Raw genomic sequence first — 19109 nt, forward strand, 5'->3', positions numbered from 1 at the left:
GCAGAGTACTTTGAACTAAAGGAGACTGGAAAGCCTCCCAGGTAACCTCAGCAACAAGGTCTCCCTCTCTGACCCTCTCCTGCCCTTCTTTCTCCCCTGAAGCAACTCATAGAAAGCAGAATTCCTCTTTCTCAAGGAGGGTCATAGAAACTAGAACCCCTTTTCCCCAAAGCAAGTCGTAAAACCCTAGAAAAATTACTCTAACCTTCCCCTCCCTTTCTGTGTAGACAGTGGCAGTGACGGCAAAGAAATTCTCTGGCCCACCTTGCCTGATAGTAGATAATAAGACCCTCATTTCAGAGGGGTCCTGCCCTGATCCCTGGAGGGATGCTACAGACTGCAGCCAAGAAAAATCGGAACAGACAGGCCTTGCTGGGCTTCCCCTTCCATTTATTAGCCTTGGATCACAGCCTTTTGCCCAATCACGTTTCTGCATGGCCGTTCATTCTGCATTAAATCTAAGCACAAAAATGAACAGTTTTCTTTGGATCTTTGGGTTTCATTTCTAAAAGCTCCCATGTCATGTAAAACTTTGATGAAAGAAATTTGTTATCCTTTTCTCTTGTTAACTGATCTTTCGTCGTAGTATTGGCCATGATTACTATGATAGGCGAGGAAAGGTGTCACACCTCTACACTCCTCCAAGTTCAGTGTATTTCTGAGTTTGGCTCTCAGCTTTAATTTTATTCCCTGCTTTACCTCATGGAAGTTTATTCTTCAGTTTTTAGCTAAACGATTTCTCCTCAGACTGTTTCCTGTCATAAATTCATGTCTCACCCTGCCCTTCTTTTTATCACTTGTCACATCTGTTATTTTAATTGTTTAACTTCTGTCTTTCCTAAGACAGGCAACAGTTGAACACAATGCCTGTTTAATTCATAGGCACATTGCTAAAACCTTGCACCATGCCTAGCACATATTAGGCACTTGAACATGTTGGTGGAATGAATGAATGAATGATTTATAGCACACCGTTAGCAAACTTTCAAAAGGAAACATCCAGAGACACCTAATATAGGGAACATTTTATTTGGAAAGATTTTGAGCATCATTCTCTTTTCATTTTTTATTAAGGCAGTAACATTCTTTTTTCCCGGAGGTGGATGGGGGAAATCATTTGAGGCTACAGTAAGTCCAATCTGAAGTCAAAACCAACCATTTTGCATTCAGAACCAGCAAAAATACTGGTGATGGGCTGGGAGGAGCCATATGTTGGCTTTCTGAGTCCACTGCCAAGGAACAGATCCAGAGCAATGCATTTCAATTGCTTTGAAAAATGGCTAAGTTCCGTTACATACCACTACTAAAGAAGATACCTCATTGATGAAGCCTTTCACCATGACAGAGGGAGTCTAGCGCTGGTTCACAATGGCCTGTTGCGTTTTAGCCTTCAGTTGGTTTAGGGGGAAATTGGCTTAACCTATGAGAGTTGCTCAAATTCATATTGTTCTTGTTTTGCTTTGGAATTCTTTGTCCAGTAAATTAGCTCTTCATAACACAATCCCGCCATTTCTTATCCAGCATAGACTCATTCTACCCTTGACAGCTGGCCAGGTGTGTGTGTATGTGAGTAGGGGTGCTATTCATTGGCACATATTGTCCCCCCTGGAGTTTAGGGGTGGCAGAAAGCTTTTATAGTACCAAAAAAGTAAACATTGATAATATGGCCTGACAACAACCATATATGCTAAGCTCTAGAAGCAAAAGCAAGGCAGGATTGCCTCCAAATGTGGACAGATATTAGCCATACCACAGTACCTAGAATCTAATATGAGGGCTGAATGCCTGGAGAGGCAGCACCCTAAAGGATGCTTAGTTACAGCTCCATGCTGCCCCCGAGTGGCTTGATGCTCCATTACACCCTCCTTGGATCCAACCTTCCATTAACAGTTAAGGCTCTAGAGGGCAGAGTATTTTCAAGATATTAGATCTAGTCCAAGCCCAAATTCTAGAGTTAAAAACAGAGGGGTTCTTAGTGGCTGAAAAAAAAAACAAAACCTGATGACATTTGGGACTCCCAGTTTTGAGGAAAGCCTCTGATGATGAAGTTTACTTCTGCAGGCTACCAGAGACTCCTGAGATTTCAACAGCTTGACTGATTTATCAGACGCTCCAAGTGGCCCAGAGACAAGGATGGCCAGAAGAGATGGGGCCTCCAGAAGGCATGGTTCCAAGTGCGTGAGGAGCAAAGTCATGGGAGGCAGGGTACGAAGAAGGGACAGAAAGAGGGGCTTGCAACAGATCAAAGGCTGACCTCCAGGAACAGGGTTTAGGGCAGGTGTGATGATTCCCCTCCTGGCCCTCATCTTGAACAAAGAAAAGGGAAGCCACATGAAGCGGGTTTGAAAGATTATATCAAAATTAATATCACTGCAGCTTCTATCCTCGACTAATGGCAAAAGCGAGAAGGGTACCTGGAAAATAACTTCTTTCTTTTCCTCTAGATTTTCGAAGAAGCAAATAAATCAAGAATAGAAACCTATATATAGGAGGTTGGGCCTCCTGCAAAGAATGAAGCACTTTTTGTTAAATACAGGAGAGGCTACTTGGCTGCACTGATATGTGCTTTTTGGAATCTTGTAGAATGTCACCAAGGTGAACTTTGGAATGGCTTGAATCATCCGGGAGCATCTGTGCTGGGCAGTCAGGAGGGAGGGCACCGCCTCCCACCAGGCCCCACAGGGCCTCACACCCTCTTCATTCCTTTCCCCATAAGGCAGGCAAACACGGTCATGACCATTTTGGGGTTCACTTCAACCAGGTCTTCTGGCAGGGCATACACTCTTGCTCCAATTTTTCGGGCCATAGAGATGGCATACCTAAAAGGGAGAAAAGAGGAAAAATAAGGAGAGCCTAAGAAACACAGCATGAATGGGACCCTGGAGGGTCACAGTCACAGTCGCTCCATACTCAGGACAGAACTCACTCCTGCAGTGGCTGGAGTCAGTCACCAGCATCCTCACACTTTTGTGGACAAATTTAGGCTCAACCAAAGCTTCTGACAAAGCATCAGACTTGCTGGCTAGTATTGTGATCTCCATCAAGTATATGATTTGTCCTTGGAGACCTCTTCAGCGCCTGCCTTTTTTTTTTTTTAAGTTTTTTTTTTTTTTTTTTTTGTAGAGACAGGGATCTCACTATGTTGCCCAGGCTAGGCTTGAATTCCTGGCCTCAACAGAGCCTCTTGCCTAAGCCTCCCAAAGCACTGGGATTACAGGCGTGAGCCACTACACCTGGCACATGCTGCCACTTTTGATACTCAAACCGGGAGTATTCTCTTGGGCTGCATAGCAGCATGGCAGAAAGAGTCACAGAACTGAATAAAAATGTGTGCTAGGAAAAGTTTGCAGACTACATTTCAACTACAGTAACATTTTTACAAGGAACAAAAGAGGAAAAATGTGTTTATAATATCGTGACCTTGGCCGGGCGTGGTGGCTCACGCCTGTAATCCCAGGCTGAGGTGAGGTAGCTGAGGTGGGTGGATCATGAGGTCAGGAGATCGAGACCGTCCTGGCTAACATGGTGAAACCCCGTCTCTACTAAAAATACAAAAAATTAGCCAGCTGTGGTGGCATGTGCCTTTAGTCCCAGCTACTCTGGAGGCTGAGGCAGGAGAATCGCTTGAACCTGGGAGGTGGAGGCTGCAGTGAGCCGAGATCGTGCCACTGCACTCCAGCCTGATGACAGAGCGAGACTCCGTCTCAAAAAAAAAAAAAACAACAACAAACAAACAAAGAAAAAACTCCTGGCCTTCCACATCAATTTTTTTATTCTTTGTTCCATTCCAATTCTTGCCAACATATATTTGTACTTATTTATGGCACTGCAATATAGAGTAGCCAGAGACTTATATTCCATATTTTCACGTAGAATGATGATAGCTGCATCAGAACATTTTTGCTCTGTTTGTAGATATATGAAGATAAATTTTATTAATTATAATCTATTTTCAAATGAGCTCACACTACTACCTGGCAGTTCTTTTATTCACCTCATTTATTATCTAGTGACCTCTTACTGTGGTTACACCAGACACTTCACTGTACCCAAACCCACGTTTACTACCTCCTGCTCTCCTCAAATTACTTTACTTTTACTTTATTGGTCAAATTAAATTAAGAGCATCAGGTAGGAGTAGACCCATTTTTTCCTCCTTGTCTATCTCTCAATAACTTCTTCCATATTAATTATTAATGAAGTAAAATTAACTCTTCCCCATTATAAAAAACACAGAAGGAAAATTGTCTGAAAACTAGAAAGGAGGTTCAAACAAAATCACACACAATCTTGCCACCATAACATAACCATTCTTCACATTTTGTGTAATTTCTTTCACCCCTTTTCCTAAATAATTTTGTATCTTGCCCTCACAGGAGAGTGCTTAGGAGTCCGGGCTCTGAAGTTGGACTTTGAGTCTCAGCTGCACAACTGAAAAATTGTATGGCCTTGGCAAGTTTCTTAAACCTAATCAACATTCCCCTTGAACATCTGGGCTGAAGGCTTTTTACAATTTCTGGGTCTTCACATGCGTTTTTCCTTCTGCCCGGAACATTCTTCCTCTCTCCTTCACCTGTCTACTTCCTTCCTACTTGTCTTTTTCAATTGAGCTCAGCTGAGCTGCTATTTGCTCTAAAGAGCTATAGTCCCCTTCTTGTCCCTTCAGGGATGCCTCATACTGTCCCTTCCACACCTCTCATCACAATCTATGGTGATTTTAGTTTATTTATTTCTCTCTGTTAGATTGTGTTAAACGTCGGCATCCCGGGAGCACAGGTTCCCACTTTCCCAAACCGGAAACAGAAAGAAGGGCTCTGTTGAGACTATAAAGCAGGGATGCTGGGCACTAGATCCTTGTCACTTCTAGACCTGTGCTATGAGCTGAATTGTGTCTCTTCGAAATTCATAGGCTGGAGTCTTAATTCCCAGCACCTCAGAGTGTGACCCTGTTTGGACAGAGGGTTGCTGCAGTTGTAAATAGTTAAGATGAGGTCATGCTGGAGTTGGATGGGACCTTAATCCAATAGGACTGGTGTCTTTCTAAGAGAAGCAGCATCACAGAGAAACGCAAAGGGGGAAGACAGCCGTGTGAAGTCACAGACACGCAGGAAGAATGCCATGTGAAGACGGAGGCAGAGACTGGCGTGGGGCAGATTCTCTCTCAGAAGAAACCAATCCTGCCAACATCTGGATTGCAAACCTTTAGCTCCTGTAACTGTGAGAGAAGAAACTTCTGCCGCCCAGTTTGTCTAGTACTTTGTTGTGGCAGCCCAAGGAAACTAACAGAACCTGATCTGAGAAAAGCATCTGTCTGGAGCAGAAGTTCATCAGCTTTTTTTGCAGAAGACTAGATAGTAAACATCTTAGGCTTCGTTGTAACTATGCAACTCTGCTGTTGTAGCAGGGAAGCAGCTCTAGACAAGATGTAAAGGAATAGGCTGTGTTTCAATAAAACTTTATTTAGAAAAGCAGACAACAGGGCAGATCTGGCTCAGAAAAGGTAATATGCTGACACTCACTCTAGAGGAATCATTTGGCAGATGACCTGAATGGTAAAGGACAAGACAGTGGCTCTCACACTGGCAAAGGCTCTGCTGTGGAACCCTAGCCCTGGGCATTCTTATCCATGAATATTCATGAATGGGGCATTTGGTTAGGAAATTGGTTTTATGGAACTATAGGCTTGCTTATCAATGACAAGCATACTCTTATTTTTATTTTTATTTTTGTCTTGCTTCCATTCTGGCACTAGGAGCTTAAAACTACTATTGTACCATATCCAAAATAGTGATGATGAGACTACAGTAAGTCCTGAGAAGGAAAGGCATGGATAGTGAAAACGAAATGTTTGCATAAAGGCACGAGCATTAGACTTTACAACCATCCGGCTGCCAGTTGGGTCCTTCCCTCCCGATCTTAGGTTTATTTCCATTTACGTACTTTGCATTGTTGAGTTTCTCATCATCATTCAGATTTTCTGTCTTCAGAAGGTCATAGTTAATGGAACCTGGTTGGATGGCATCGATGAGGTCCAGAACGGGCAGACTTGTACTAATCTTCGGGTCCTACGCAGAGAGAAAGGGAGGGTTTCATCAACGTGTCCCAAAGTTACTCCCATTCAGCTCAAAGGAAGCGGGTGGCTTTTTCTTCTTAAATAAGCACTATACACAGCCTGGTCTGGGAAATGCAGCAGTATTCCACATAGCGTTTCATATAAACTGTAGTTTCTGTAGGGGCATCAGGAACTTCCCAGAAAACCCACTGTCTACCAACAGCCGGTAGTCGTTCTCACATAATGGAAGGAAGTTAGCACAACTAGAGAAAGACATAAAGTTAGAAAGAGTGGATTGTGTCAACCATATGAAAAAATGCTCGGCATCACTCATCATTACAGAAATGAGGACCAAAACCACAATGAGATACCACTGCACACCATTCAGAAGGGCTATTACTAAAAAGTCAAAAAATAACAGATATCGGTGAGGTTGTGAATGATTATACACTGTTGGTGGGAATGTAAATTAGTTCAGCCCCTGTGGAAAGCAGTTTGGAGATTTCTCAAAGAACTAAAAATAAAATTACCATTTGAACCAGCAATCCCAATATTGGGTACATACTCAAAGGAAAATAAATTATTCTTCCAAAAAGACACCTGCATGCTCATGTTCATCACAGCACTATTTATAATAGCAAAGATATGGAATCAACCTAGGTGCCCATCAGTGATGGACTAGATATAGAAAATGTGGTACATACACATCACGGAATACTATGGAGCCATAAAAAAGAATAAAATCATGTCATTTGCAGCAACATGGATGCAACTGGAGGCCATTATCCTAAGTGAATTAATACAGTAACAGAAAACCAAATACTGCATCTATTCACTTATAAGAGGAAGCTAAACATTGGGTATATATGGACATAAAGGTAGCAAAAATAGACACTGATGAATAAAAGCAGTGGGAGGGTGGAAGTGGGTTAAAGGTGAAAAACTACCTGTTCAGCACTACGCTCACTATTTGGGTGACTGGTTCAATAGAAGCCCAAACCTCAGCATCACACAATATACCCTTGTAACAAACCTGCAGATATACTCTCTGAATCTTTTTTTTTTTAAATGAACACATTTTAAATGAAAAATGTGTTCTTTTAAAGGGCTTCACATAAAAGGAATGTGGGGCTAGTATGACATTTCTTTCGGTACACTATGTGGCCTCTTTTACTTAACCAATTCTGCAACGACTTACTAAGAAGACAGCAGAAAATGAGCCCCGAGTGTTACAAGGAGCAAAAGAATTGCCAAACCTGTCTGAGAGTGAACCCCAATATTGCTTACCAAATCTTGTCCCCATAAGAACACCCCAGAAGCCACAGCCTAATGTAATGGGCTGGAGCAGCAGTTATTTTAGGAAGAGAAGCACCCTTGGGCTATGTAACTGGCCACTTCATATTAACAGCTAAACTACCTATAGATACACTACACTCTACAGCCTCACCCCACAGGTAAAAGACATTTTCCTCCCATTTGTGGATCATCACACACAATTACTAGCCATACTCTCAGGAAGTTACTCAAGCGTTGATGTCCTCTCCTATAGAATGAGGAAAACAGTAAAGCCCGCTTTACAATGTCAGTGAAGACACCCTGAGACATGAACAAGGAGCCCCTGGTAGCCAGAGCACATTCAATATTTAGAGCTCCTTTCGACTTTGCTTTTCTTTACTGCCTTTCCAAATCTCCTTCTGGAAGAATCTGCTTGCATCAGTGACCAGCATCCACTCCTGACTGCTCAGCTCTCCAGACTGAACAGTAGGCTGCAGATGGAGCAGAGGTGACGGTGATGAGCTCACAGCAGGTGGACACTCCTGCGACAGCCCCGCCCTGACAATATCTTCTGCTACTGCTTGTGGAAAGAGATTTTCATTTTTTCTTGATTTTGAAACGCAGGATGGATATCATGATGAACCGCCTTACCAACCCTGTTAATACAAGTCTGAAGGGGGTCCTCCCCCTAATCCTGACCTTCAAGCTGGAAAAATGTAGTTAAGATGGCCCAGGCATTATGGTGATGTGGATTGAGTGCACAGGTCCCTTGAGGAGGAATCCAGTTAATGTATGAAACATGAGTCAAGACATTTAATGAAATGCTGCTATTAATAAAAATGGGATTTAGACAGAAGTACAACACAACTGCTTTTTACAAAAAAAAAAAATCACAAGGGAGATCTTTGAGCATTTTACACGTCACCATTATAATGTTAATCTGAATCATGGAGGTGCCCACATTTTATGAATACTATCATAGTTTATATTACTTTGAAAGAACAATGCCTAAAATCTTGCTTCTAAAATCATGGGTTTTAAGTGGGAACTAAGCACTGAGTACACATGGACATAAAGATGGGAATAGGCCAGGCATGGTGGCTCACGCCTGTAGTCCCAAAGCACTTTGGGAGGCTGAAGCAGGAGGATCTCTGGAGGCCAGGAATTTGAGACCAGCCTGGGCAACACAGTGAGACCTCATTTCCAAAAAAAAAAAAATTGCTGGGTATGGTAGTGTGCACCTGTAGTCCCAGCTACTCGGGAGGCTGAGGCAGGAGGGTCACTTGAGCCCAGGAGGTTGAGGTCACAGTGAGCCACGATCATGCCACTGTACCCCAGCCTGGGTGACAGAGTGAGACCCTGTCACAAAAAACAGATATAAAAAGTAAAATTTAAAAATAAAAAATATTTAAAAATAAATTAAAATTAAAAATACAAAAATAAAAATTAAAAATAGACAGTAGAAACTACGCAAATGGGGAGGGAGCAGGGAGGACAAGGGCTAGAAAAACTGCCCGCTGGGTACAATGCTCCGTGCCCGGGTGGTGGATTTATTTCTACTCCAAACCTCAGCATCACTCAATATACCCATGTAACAAATCTGCACATGTACCCCTAAATCTAAAATAAAAGTTGAAATTTTTTTTAATGATGGGCTTTTATGATTAACTATTAAGGGGGAAGTATTGAGAAATTCATCAACGAAATGGCTGATGAACATCAAAACACTAACGAGTCATTTAAGCAGAATAGAAATGGGAGGCGGAGGCGCTAATACCTAACACTGAAGGTCACTTGAACACATAATGAAAACAATACAGATAGGCATAGAGCTCAGATGGCCTCTAGCAGAAGACAAAGAAATTTACCTTGAAACTAGAGATGGATGAACTTTTCTGTGCTTCCCTCAACGTTTCATTCACCCAGTTGACAATAATGTCATCGTTGACCTTCTGGCCACCACCGATTTCTTCGAGGATATTCAGTGTATACCTGAACAAAATAAAGAATGCTTTCTGGAGAACAGTGGCTAAAGAATTTAATATCAACAGAAAGTAGCTAAGGATGGAAGTTTTTTTTCAGGTATGTCACAGAAGACAGTCTAGACACCATTACATTTGAGAGAAAAAAAGAATAAATAACAACATTAGCTCCTTTTAGAATAACTTAAGATGTGACTTTATGGCTATTATAATGAAATGTAAAGCAAATACCTCCTTCTAAGCACGATCATTGCTCTGAGCAAAAAGAAAAAGGCAAAGGGAAAAAAATGCAAGGAAAGGCAAATGAAGGAAAAGATTCCAACCTGTGACAATTAAAAAAAATAACTAAAATCAAGAAATAACTCAACATTGGAAAAGTCTGAATAGCCTACATGAGAAAGAAAAAGTATAAAATATTTTTTTCCTTGTATAAGTAAAAATGTCAGAAATATGCTGACAAGGGTAATCTTTAGTCTGAAGGTAAGAATTACCTTAGATACCTACTGTTGTCAGAATTGGTTTGTTTGTTGTTTTGGAGGGGTTGAGGGACATTTATTAAGAAGATGTTTTACCCTCTTAAAATTCTATAGAGTAGGCCAGGCGCCAGTAATCCCAGCACTTTAGGAGGCCGAGGTGGGCAGTTCGCTTGCACTCAGGAGTTCCAGACCTGCCTGGGAAACATAACGAAACCCGGTCTCTACCAAAAACACACACAAAAAATTAGCTGGACATGGCAGCGTTTGTCTGTAGTCCCAGCTACTAGGGAGGCTGAGGCAGGAGGATTGCTTGAGCCTGGGAGGCAGAGGTTGCAGTGAGTTGAGATAGTGCCACTGCACTCCAGCCTGGGTGACAAGAGTAAGACTCTGTCTCAAAAAGAAAAGAAACAAAAAAACAAAAATCAAAAAACCCAAACATTCACTGGAGCAGAGAAGAACCACCATTCCCTAAAGCTACTCCCTTCTGAAAGGGAAATACAGGGGAGAAAGCCCAGAGTCGAGGAACACGTGGGCTTGTTGACTTCATGGTTCAGGTTGGCAGGAGGGGATCAAATTACACATGAAAGACCTTCAGGGCTAGAATTCCAGTGTGTGCTTCTCAAACTGAAACTCAAGAATCCTGTGACTGAATCTCATCTGACCAGTCTACCTAAATTCAGGTCACCCTCCACTTGGGTGCTCTAGGATTTTGCTTACATAATCCATTGGGTATCTTCCTCGGTTACTGCTCCTATGGACAGTACAGTTCTCCCATGACTTTCCAGATGGTTTTCAAATTTAGTCCCTGAAATAAGAGCAATGCCTTGCTTCCTCTAGGTTAAAGCACCTTCCCAATATTGAAGAGAGGAAGGAAAATGGCTTTTGTAACTTTTCTTTATCAAAATTCACATTTAAGTAAGTCCTATCAATTACACCTCCCAAGTCTCCCTCAAATCAATTAGCTCCTCTTCATTCTGTTTCTCCATCTCACAGAATTTCCTTTCTGAAGTACAGTTCTGGTCTTTTTTTTTGGAGATGGGGTCTCAGTATGCGGCCCATGGCCCAGGTTGGAGTGCAGTGGATATTCACAGGTATGGTCACTGCTCACTGCGTCCCCAAACTCCTGGGCTCAAGCAATCCTCCCACCTCAGCGTCCTCAGTATGGGATGGACCACAGACACATGCCACTGTTCCCTGCTTGGTCACGTCATTTAAAGTGACTCGACATGGCCCAAAAAATACAGGTTAAGCTCCAGCATACAGCACACAAGACCCTTTACAATTTGGCTCTAGTGTTCTTTTCCAGCACATCTGTGATTTCCTTCTTCCCTCCCTGCTTCCTTGCTCATCGTGTGCTACACACACACACACACACACACACACACACACACACACATACAAAGACCTATACACATTTCAACCACACAGAGCCATCAGCAGCTTCCCGGCCACACCTCCATCCTCCTTCTGCCTCCTGCTTCTGGCACTCAGCTGTACTCACTGCCTGGGCCCTCTTCCCTTCTAGTGAATTCCTAATCTTTTGAACAATCCTCAGCTCAAGTATCACTTTTCCAGCTTACACAGTGTATTAATCAGTATTGGTACACTTGCTTCAAACCTGTTTCCCGGAACTTTTGATGGCATTGGCATCCACTGGGTGCCCTCGGACAGGGTCCGTGTGCCCTGTTTATCAGAGCTTAGCAGACTGCCTAGCACTACTGGGCATCTAGTAAATGAAGGCACAGAGTGGCGGGTGAAATAAATGGAGTGACTTTCCCCCAGGGAAAGCAAGGGGATAATAAAGATGTTTAGTCTGGGCCCAGAGATGGGAACAAATTGCTGAGAAATCATGAGTATAAATGGGATAAGTGCAGATAGATTTTCAAAATATTTCTAGTTTGGAAAATATCCTACTTTCGATCTGTTCATAAAGGTTACATTTTATGGCATAACTGGCTTCTTATTTCTGGATAGCATGCATATTAAGTTATTAGCATTTACTGTAACATGTAAGAATTTCTGCCTCATGAATGTCTGAATAAAAATACGGTAGGTTAGTGCTTGCTTCATTAGGTCCTCTCCATATATAACCTGATGGAACAAACTAAGTTTCATCTTCCGGTAGCTTCTCTTGTCCCGGGACCTAGTTCTCACTTCCCTTCATCAGGAGTTGCAGCCCTGCGTTGTCCACACGCTCATATAAACAGCAGCGGTGTTCTTGATCCACCTCCTAAGCCTGGGAACTAAACGGTGCAGAGGAGAAGCCCACCTTTACACTAAAGCCTGTCTGCAAGAGTAAAAAGCTACTAAGGAACAGGGAACCTTATAGAGGTATGGCAAATTGTGGAGGCAACTTACTGCATTCTGGGGTTTGAGAACAGCCTCTCATTGTGGCACAGAGTTCCAGTGAACACAAGGCGGTCTTTCTACCACCTTAAGTGAGATGCAGAGGTTTGAAATGGAATCAGACACCCACTTGTACGTACAACCATAAAAAAAAAAAAAGGAAAAAAAGAAACCACAAAGGGAAGAAAGAATAGAATTAGGCTGGGCCCAGCACGGTGGCTCATGCCTGTAATCCGAGCACTTTGGGAGGCTGAGGCGGGCGGATCACCTGAGGTCGGGGGTTTGAGACCAGCCTGACCAACATGGAGAAACCTTGTCTCTACTAAAAGTAGAAAATCAGCCGGGTGTGGTGGCGCATGCCTGTAATCCCAGCTATTCTGGAGGCAGATGCAGGAAAATTGCTTGAACCCGGAGGGTGGAGGTTGCAGTGAGCTGAGATTACACCATTGCACTCCAGCCTGGGCAACAAGAGCAAAACGGTGTCAAAAAAAAAAAAAAAAATTAGGCTGGAGCCTCCATTCTAGATAGTACACTAAGCAATTGCTCATCTAAATAAAGATTCAAAATATAAAACAAAAACTAATTTGGTCTGTCTTTCTAGATTTTTCCTTTTGAGATAATTACTGCATATCATCAAACCTGCTTCGGGATGACTGTGCTGTTAAATGGAGCCCTCCAGACAAGATCTCAGTATTACCAGTGTTTGCAAAATGTGCTGTGCTGAAAAGCTCTTTGTCAAAATGAAACAGCGTTATGAGCTCCAGCTTTAGCCAGTTCTTCCTTCAACAAGAGGGTTGATGAGGTTTGGATGTGAGACACCAGAGAGATGTGATTATTACCTGCTTACTTTCCTGCCTTCCAACGCTTGTTTTATTTATTTACTATTTGGCACAGAGGAAAAAATCGTGGTGTTTTGTTTTTGAAGGACCCATCCTGACTTCACCATCCACAGCCTGTTTGACTTGGGGAGAGTTTCCCATTTGTCTGCTTCAGATTCTTTGTTCATTTGTTTGAGTAGAGCTATCATTGCCATGTGCTGGCAGCCTGCTTGCTTCAAGGGTTTTATCTGCAAGTTTATGCATACGCTGTTTGCCAACTGTCCACCCTGAGAATGATTTCCAAGCTACTGAAGGGGAAAGGGAAGTTTAAGTACATAGCTCTCATTTGCTCTCATGGGAAAAAAGGACAAGCTATTTATTGTCCAGATAAATGACCAAATTAGCACATCAGCACAATTCAATGAAATACATTCCAGCTAGAACTGGCTGTAAATTTAATAGATCTTTTAATATATGGCATACAGGGGAAAAAAATCCCTTCTGGTGCCATTTATATAATTATCAGTCATTTCTTCTCCTTCTACAGTAATATATTTCTCTGTCTACTTTCTTAAATGCACAATTGTTGTGTAGTAAACACTCATGAGAAATACGACTTTTTAACCAGGTGGAGATAGCAATAGCAGAGTAAACCTTATTGTGTATGTGCCAGCCATTAAATAGGGTTTTGAGCCACATTTTTATAAAACATCCAAAGATCATATTGCAAAATGTTTTTCAGATATTATCAAATTTAACACAGAATAGAGCTGGCCTGAGTTTTTTTATTTTTTATTTTTGACATGGAGTCTTGCTCCTGAAAATAGGTTTAGAAACTTAGAAACCTTTAAACCTATAGACTTAGAAACTTAGAAGCTTAGAAACTTAGAGACTTAGAAATTTATAGACTTAGAAGCTCAGAGACTTAGAGACTTAGAAACTTAGAAGTTTAGAAAAGCCACACCAGGTGGCTATCTAAAAGCACCCACCCAACGACCAGGTGGCCATCTAAAGCACCCGCCTGATGTCCGTGTGGCTATCTAAAACACCCACCCATATTCCTGGAACTCAAACAGAAGAACAAGTCCGGGAAATACCCCGCGCGGGTTCAAACCAGGTTCAAACCAACCAATTAAAGTAAGACATCTCGCTCAGGCCATAACCTGCTCCAATCATCTTGCGCCTCAAGCTTTGTAAAATTTTGTGGTTTTTTGCCTTTATAAACTGTCTGTAACAAGCATTCGGGGTCCTGTGGCCAACTTCGGACATAGGACCCTAGCGCGCTAGCAATAAATCTCTCCACTGTGACTTCCGTGTCGAGTGGTCTCTCGCGACGACCCCTGCCCAGGAAGGAATCTAAAAACTAGGTTCCTACATTTGGTGCGTTGGCCGGGAATGGGGGTCGCCCGAGGACCCTCGACCCCTCCAGTGGAGACACAATTGGCCCGGGCCACCGACTGCTGACCGGACGAACGGACTCTTGTCAGGTACTTTCGTTTCGCTCTGTGCTCTGTTTGTCTTGCCGGCTAGCTCTGAGGAGTACTCCGTCTGAATAATCAAGTGGGGAAGGGGGGCAGACGTGTCCGGCACCTTCCCCCTTGCGCCCCGGGGGACGCCCTGGTGGTTGTCGGGAGGAAAGCTGACGACTCTGTTGGCCTCCTCAAATCGGTAGGCAGGTTACGCCTGCCGTCTGAATCTTTTGTAAACTTGTGGCGCCACTCTCGGGCCGCGCGGCTCCTCTGTGTTTGTTTGGTCACTGTGTTTACTGTTGTCATTTTGTCCTTGTGTGTACGTGACTTTCTGGACGAAACTATGGGACAGACACTAACAACTCCTTTAGCCTTGACTTTGACCCACTTCCCTGACGTCCGGGCGCAAGCCCGCGATCTCTCCGTGGAAGTCCGTAAAGGACGATGGAAAACTTTCTGTTTGTCTGAATGGCCAACCCTCCAGGTTGGGTGACCCCAGGACGGAACATTTGACCTCTCCGTTATCTTACAGGTTAAAGCAAAAGTGATGAATCGTGGGCCACAAGGACACCAGGACCAAGTGGCCTACATAATCACCTGGGAAGATTTGGTCCGAAACCCCCCTTCCTGGGTGAAACCCTTCTTCCATTCCCCCTCCCCGTCCCAATCTACCCTCCTTGCCGTGGAAGCCCCAAAGAATCAGACTTCGGATCCCCCTAAGCCAGTCCTCCCTGATGGAACTCAGCAAGACCTCCTCCTGTTCGACCCTCCGCCTCCTCCTCCTCCTCACGACCCCCTCCTGAGGCCTCCACCTTACGCTTCACCCTCGTCCCTTACCCTATCCCCAATCCCTCCCACTACTCCCTCGGCCCCTACTCTTTCTCCAGCCCCTTCATCGGTCCCTTCCTCGACCTCGCCTCCCTCTCCAACGCCGCCCAAATTAACCCCTAGAATGCCGCCACCGTCCCATCCTCCCCGCTCGCTCCGCGCATCAGGGGGGCCGGAAGCCCGCCCCGCAGCCAGCCCGGCTGCGCTCGCAGCCGCGTTCCCAGGGTTTGCGTGCCTCCGGCGGTAACCCGCGGGACGCCGTGGCGGCGTCCGCTGTCGCGCGGAAAGGCGAGGTCAAAAAGGTTGCGCGGGGTGGCGGGGGGGAAGAGAGGTCGCGCGCCCCTCCTCCCCGCCGCGGTTCCGCGCCGCCACCAACACCTCCTCTCCGCTTGCGGCGGACTGAAGACCCGGATGGCACTCCCACCTGGCAGTCTTCCCTTTTCCCCTTCGCACGGTCAACCGCGCAATCCAGTACTGGCCCTTTTCTGCCTCCGACCTCTACAATTGGAAAACTCACAACCCCCCCTTTTCCCAAGACCCTCAGGCCTTAACCTCATTGATAGAATCCATTCTCCTCACCCACCAGCCTACCTGGGATGATTGTCAACAGCTTTTGCAGGTCCTTCTGACCACCGAAGAAAGGCAACAAGTCCTCCTGGAGGCCCGGAAAAATGTGCCGGGGCCAAGAGGCCTTCCAACCCAGCTCCCCAACGAAATAGACGAGGGATTTCCCCTCACCCGCCCGGACTAGGATTATGAGACAGCACCAGGTAGGGAGAGTCTCCGAATCTATCGCCAGGCTCTGTTGGCGGGTCTCAAGGGGGCAAGGAAACGCCCCACCAATTTGGCCAAGGTAAGGACCATAATTCAAGGAAAGGACGAAAACCCGGCAGCCTTTATGGAAAGACTTCTGGAAAGGTTCCGAATGTATACCCCATTTGATCCAGAGGCTCTAGAACATAAGGCTACCGTGGCCATGTCGTTCATAGACAAAGCAGCACCAGATATTAAAAAAAAACTCCAAAGATTAGATAGGATCCAGACCTATGGATTACAGAAATTAGTCAGAGAGGCAGAAAAAGTATATAATAAAAGAGAAACTCCCGAGGAAAGGGAAGCCAGACTAGCGAAAGAACAGGAGAAACGAGAGGATGAAAGAAATAAAAGAGAGATAAGTATTTAACAAAAATCCTGGCAGCAGTAGTAACGGAGAAAGGGCCAGGAAGAAAGGGAAAAAAAAACGGAGGCGGCCTAAGGTAAAAAAAGACCAGTGTGCCTACCAGGCATCTACTTCAGGAGCTAAGTGCCTTACAACTTGCTCAGCCCCTTAATTAAAAGATGCATTCTTTTGTTTACCCCTGGCCCCCTAAAGCCAGGAACTCTTTGCCTTTGAGTAGAAAGACCCTGAGAAAGGAATCTCAGGCCAATTGACCTGGACCCTACTTCCCCAAGGGTTCAAGAACTCTCCCACTCTCTTTGATGAGGCTCTCCACCGGGACCTAACTGACTTCCGGACCCAGCATCCAGAAGTGACCTTGCTCCAGTATGTAAATGACCTCCTCCTGGCGGCCCCCACAAAGGAAGCCTGCATGCAAGGTACTAGGCATCTACTCCAGGAACTGGGTGAGAAAAAAATACCGGGCATCCGCCAAGAAGGCACAAATTTGTCAGACCAAGGTAACCTACCTGGGGTACATACTGAGTGAGGGGAAAAGGTGGCTCACCCCTAGGCGCATAGAGACTGTAGCTCGCATTCCACCGCCCCGGAATCCCAGAGAGGTGCGTGAATTCCTGGGAACTGCTGGGTTCTGTCGCTTGTGGATACCCGGTTTCGCTGAACTGGCCGCCCCCCTTTATACCCTCACCAAGGGAAGTACCCCTTTTACCTGGCAGGAGGAACATCAATTGGCTTTTGAGACTCTAAAGAAAGAACTCCTCTCTGCCCCAGCCCTTGGGTTACCAGATACCTCAAAACCTTTCACCCTCTTCTTAGATGAGAGGCAAGGAATTGCAAAAGGAGTCTTAACCCAGAAATTAAGGCCCTGGAAGAGACCGGTAGCGTATCTGTCTAAAAAGCTAGATCCTGTAGCAGCCGGTTGGCCCCCGTGTCTCCGCATCATGGCAGCCACTGCCATGTTAGTCAAAGACTCTGCTAAGTTAACCCTTGGGCAGCCATTGACTGTTATTACTCCACACGCTCTAGAGGCCATAGTGCGACAGCCCCCGGACCGGTGGATTACCAATGCACGCTTGACCCACTACCAGGCCCTCCTATTGGACACAGACCGCGTCCGGTTTGGCCCTCCGGTCACCCTGAACCCTGCAACGCTGCTGCCGCTACCAGGAGACCAACTGAGCCCTCACGACTGTCGGCAGGTGTTGGCAGAAACCCACGGAACGCGGGAGGACCTCAAGGACACAGAACTCCCAGACGCGGACCACACATGGTATACAGACGGCAGCAGCTATCTTGACTCAGGTACCCGGAGGGCGGGAGCGGCAGTGGGAGATGGCCACACCACCATTTGGGCGCAGTCACTGCCCCCTGGCACGTCTGCACAAAAGGCTGAGCTAATAGCGCTAACAAAGGCCCTAGAGCTGTCCAAGGGGAAAAAGGCTAATATTTATACAGATAGCCGATATGCTTTTGCAATGGCTCATACCCATAAAAGTATTTATGAAAGAAGAGGTCTCCTAACATCAGAGGGAAAAGAAATCAAGAACAAAGCTGAAATAATTGCCTTATTAAAAGCCCTCTTCCTCCCACGAGAAGCAGCCATAATCCACTGTCCCGGACCTCAGAAAGGACAGGATCCAGTTGCAGTGGGAAACAGACAGGCAGACCACGTGGCCAAGCAGGCAGCCATGGCAAAAGTACTAACCTTAGCCTCAGAACTCAACAAAACCGACCAGGATAGACACACCTACACCCCAGAAGACCAGGAAGAGGCAAGAGCCATAGGAACTATAGAAAATAAGGACACCAAGAACTGAGAAAAAGAAGGGAAGACAGTCCTCCCACAAAAAGAAGCCGTGGCTATGATCCAGCAGATGCATGCCTGGACACACTTAGGTAGCCGGAAGTTAAAAATGTTGATTGAAAAAACTGACTTTCTAATTCCTAAGGCAAGTACTCTAATAGAACAGGTGACTTCTGCCTGCAAGGTCTGTCAGCAGGTGAACGCTGGGGCTACTCGAGTGCCAGCAGGAATACGAACCCGTGGCAGCCGCCCGGGGGCTTATTAGGAGGTAGACTTCACTGAAGTAAAACCTCACTATGCTAGGTATAAGTACTTACTAGTGTTTGTAGATACCTTTTCAGGATGGGTAGAAGCCTACCCCACCCGGCAAGAAACGGCACACATAATAGCCAAGAAGATTCTGAAAGAAATCTTTCCTAGATTTGGACTTCCCAAGGTAATTGGGTCAGACAACGGGCCGGCCTTCGTTTCCCAGGTAAGTCAGGAGCTAGCCAGGATACTGGGGATTAATTGGAAATTGCATTGTGCTTATAGACCCCAGAGCTCAGGACAGGTAGAAAGAATGAATAGAACAATAAAAGAGACCCTTACTAAATTGACCTTAGAGACTGGCTTAAAAGATTGGAGACGCCTCCTATCTCTAGCTCTATTAAGAGCCCGGAATACGCCTAACCGCTTTGGGCTCACTCCATATGAAATCCTCTATGGAGGACCTCCCCCTTTGTCAACCCTACTTGACTCCTTTTCTCCCTCCAACTCTAAGACTGACCTACAGGCCCGGCTAAAAGGACTACAAGCAGTACAGACCCAAATCTGGGCCCCCTTGGCAGAACTGTACCGGCCAGGACATTCGCAAACCAGCCACCCCTTCCAGGTGGGGGA

General features: G+C 45.2%; 1 protein-coding gene across 1 annotated transcript in view; it reads right to left on the bottom strand.

Moving 5' to 3' along the window:
- Positions 1 to 1013: 1013 nt before the first annotated feature.
- LCP1 (lymphocyte cytosolic protein 1) overlaps positions 1014 to 19109 on the bottom strand; it is a 65826-nt gene continuing 47730 nt past the window's right edge. Inside the window, exons 15-17 of the mRNA XM_007960358.3 lie at positions 9196 to 9319; positions 5941 to 6065; positions 1014 to 2819 (exon numbers count right to left, since the gene is read on the bottom strand). Of these exons, the coding sequence (XP_007958549.1) occupies positions 2687 to 2819; positions 5941 to 6065; positions 9196 to 9319 (382 nt within the window). The 3' untranslated portion in view covers positions 1014 to 2686. The remainder of the gene's footprint in view (positions 2820 to 5940; positions 6066 to 9195; positions 9320 to 19109) is intronic.

This window comes from Chlorocebus sabaeus, chromosome 3 (assembly GCF_047675955.1).
Source record: "Chlorocebus sabaeus isolate Y175 chromosome 3, mChlSab1.0.hap1, whole genome shotgun sequence".
Classification (NCBI taxonomy): Eukaryota; Metazoa; Chordata; class Mammalia; order Primates; family Cercopithecidae; genus Chlorocebus; species Chlorocebus sabaeus.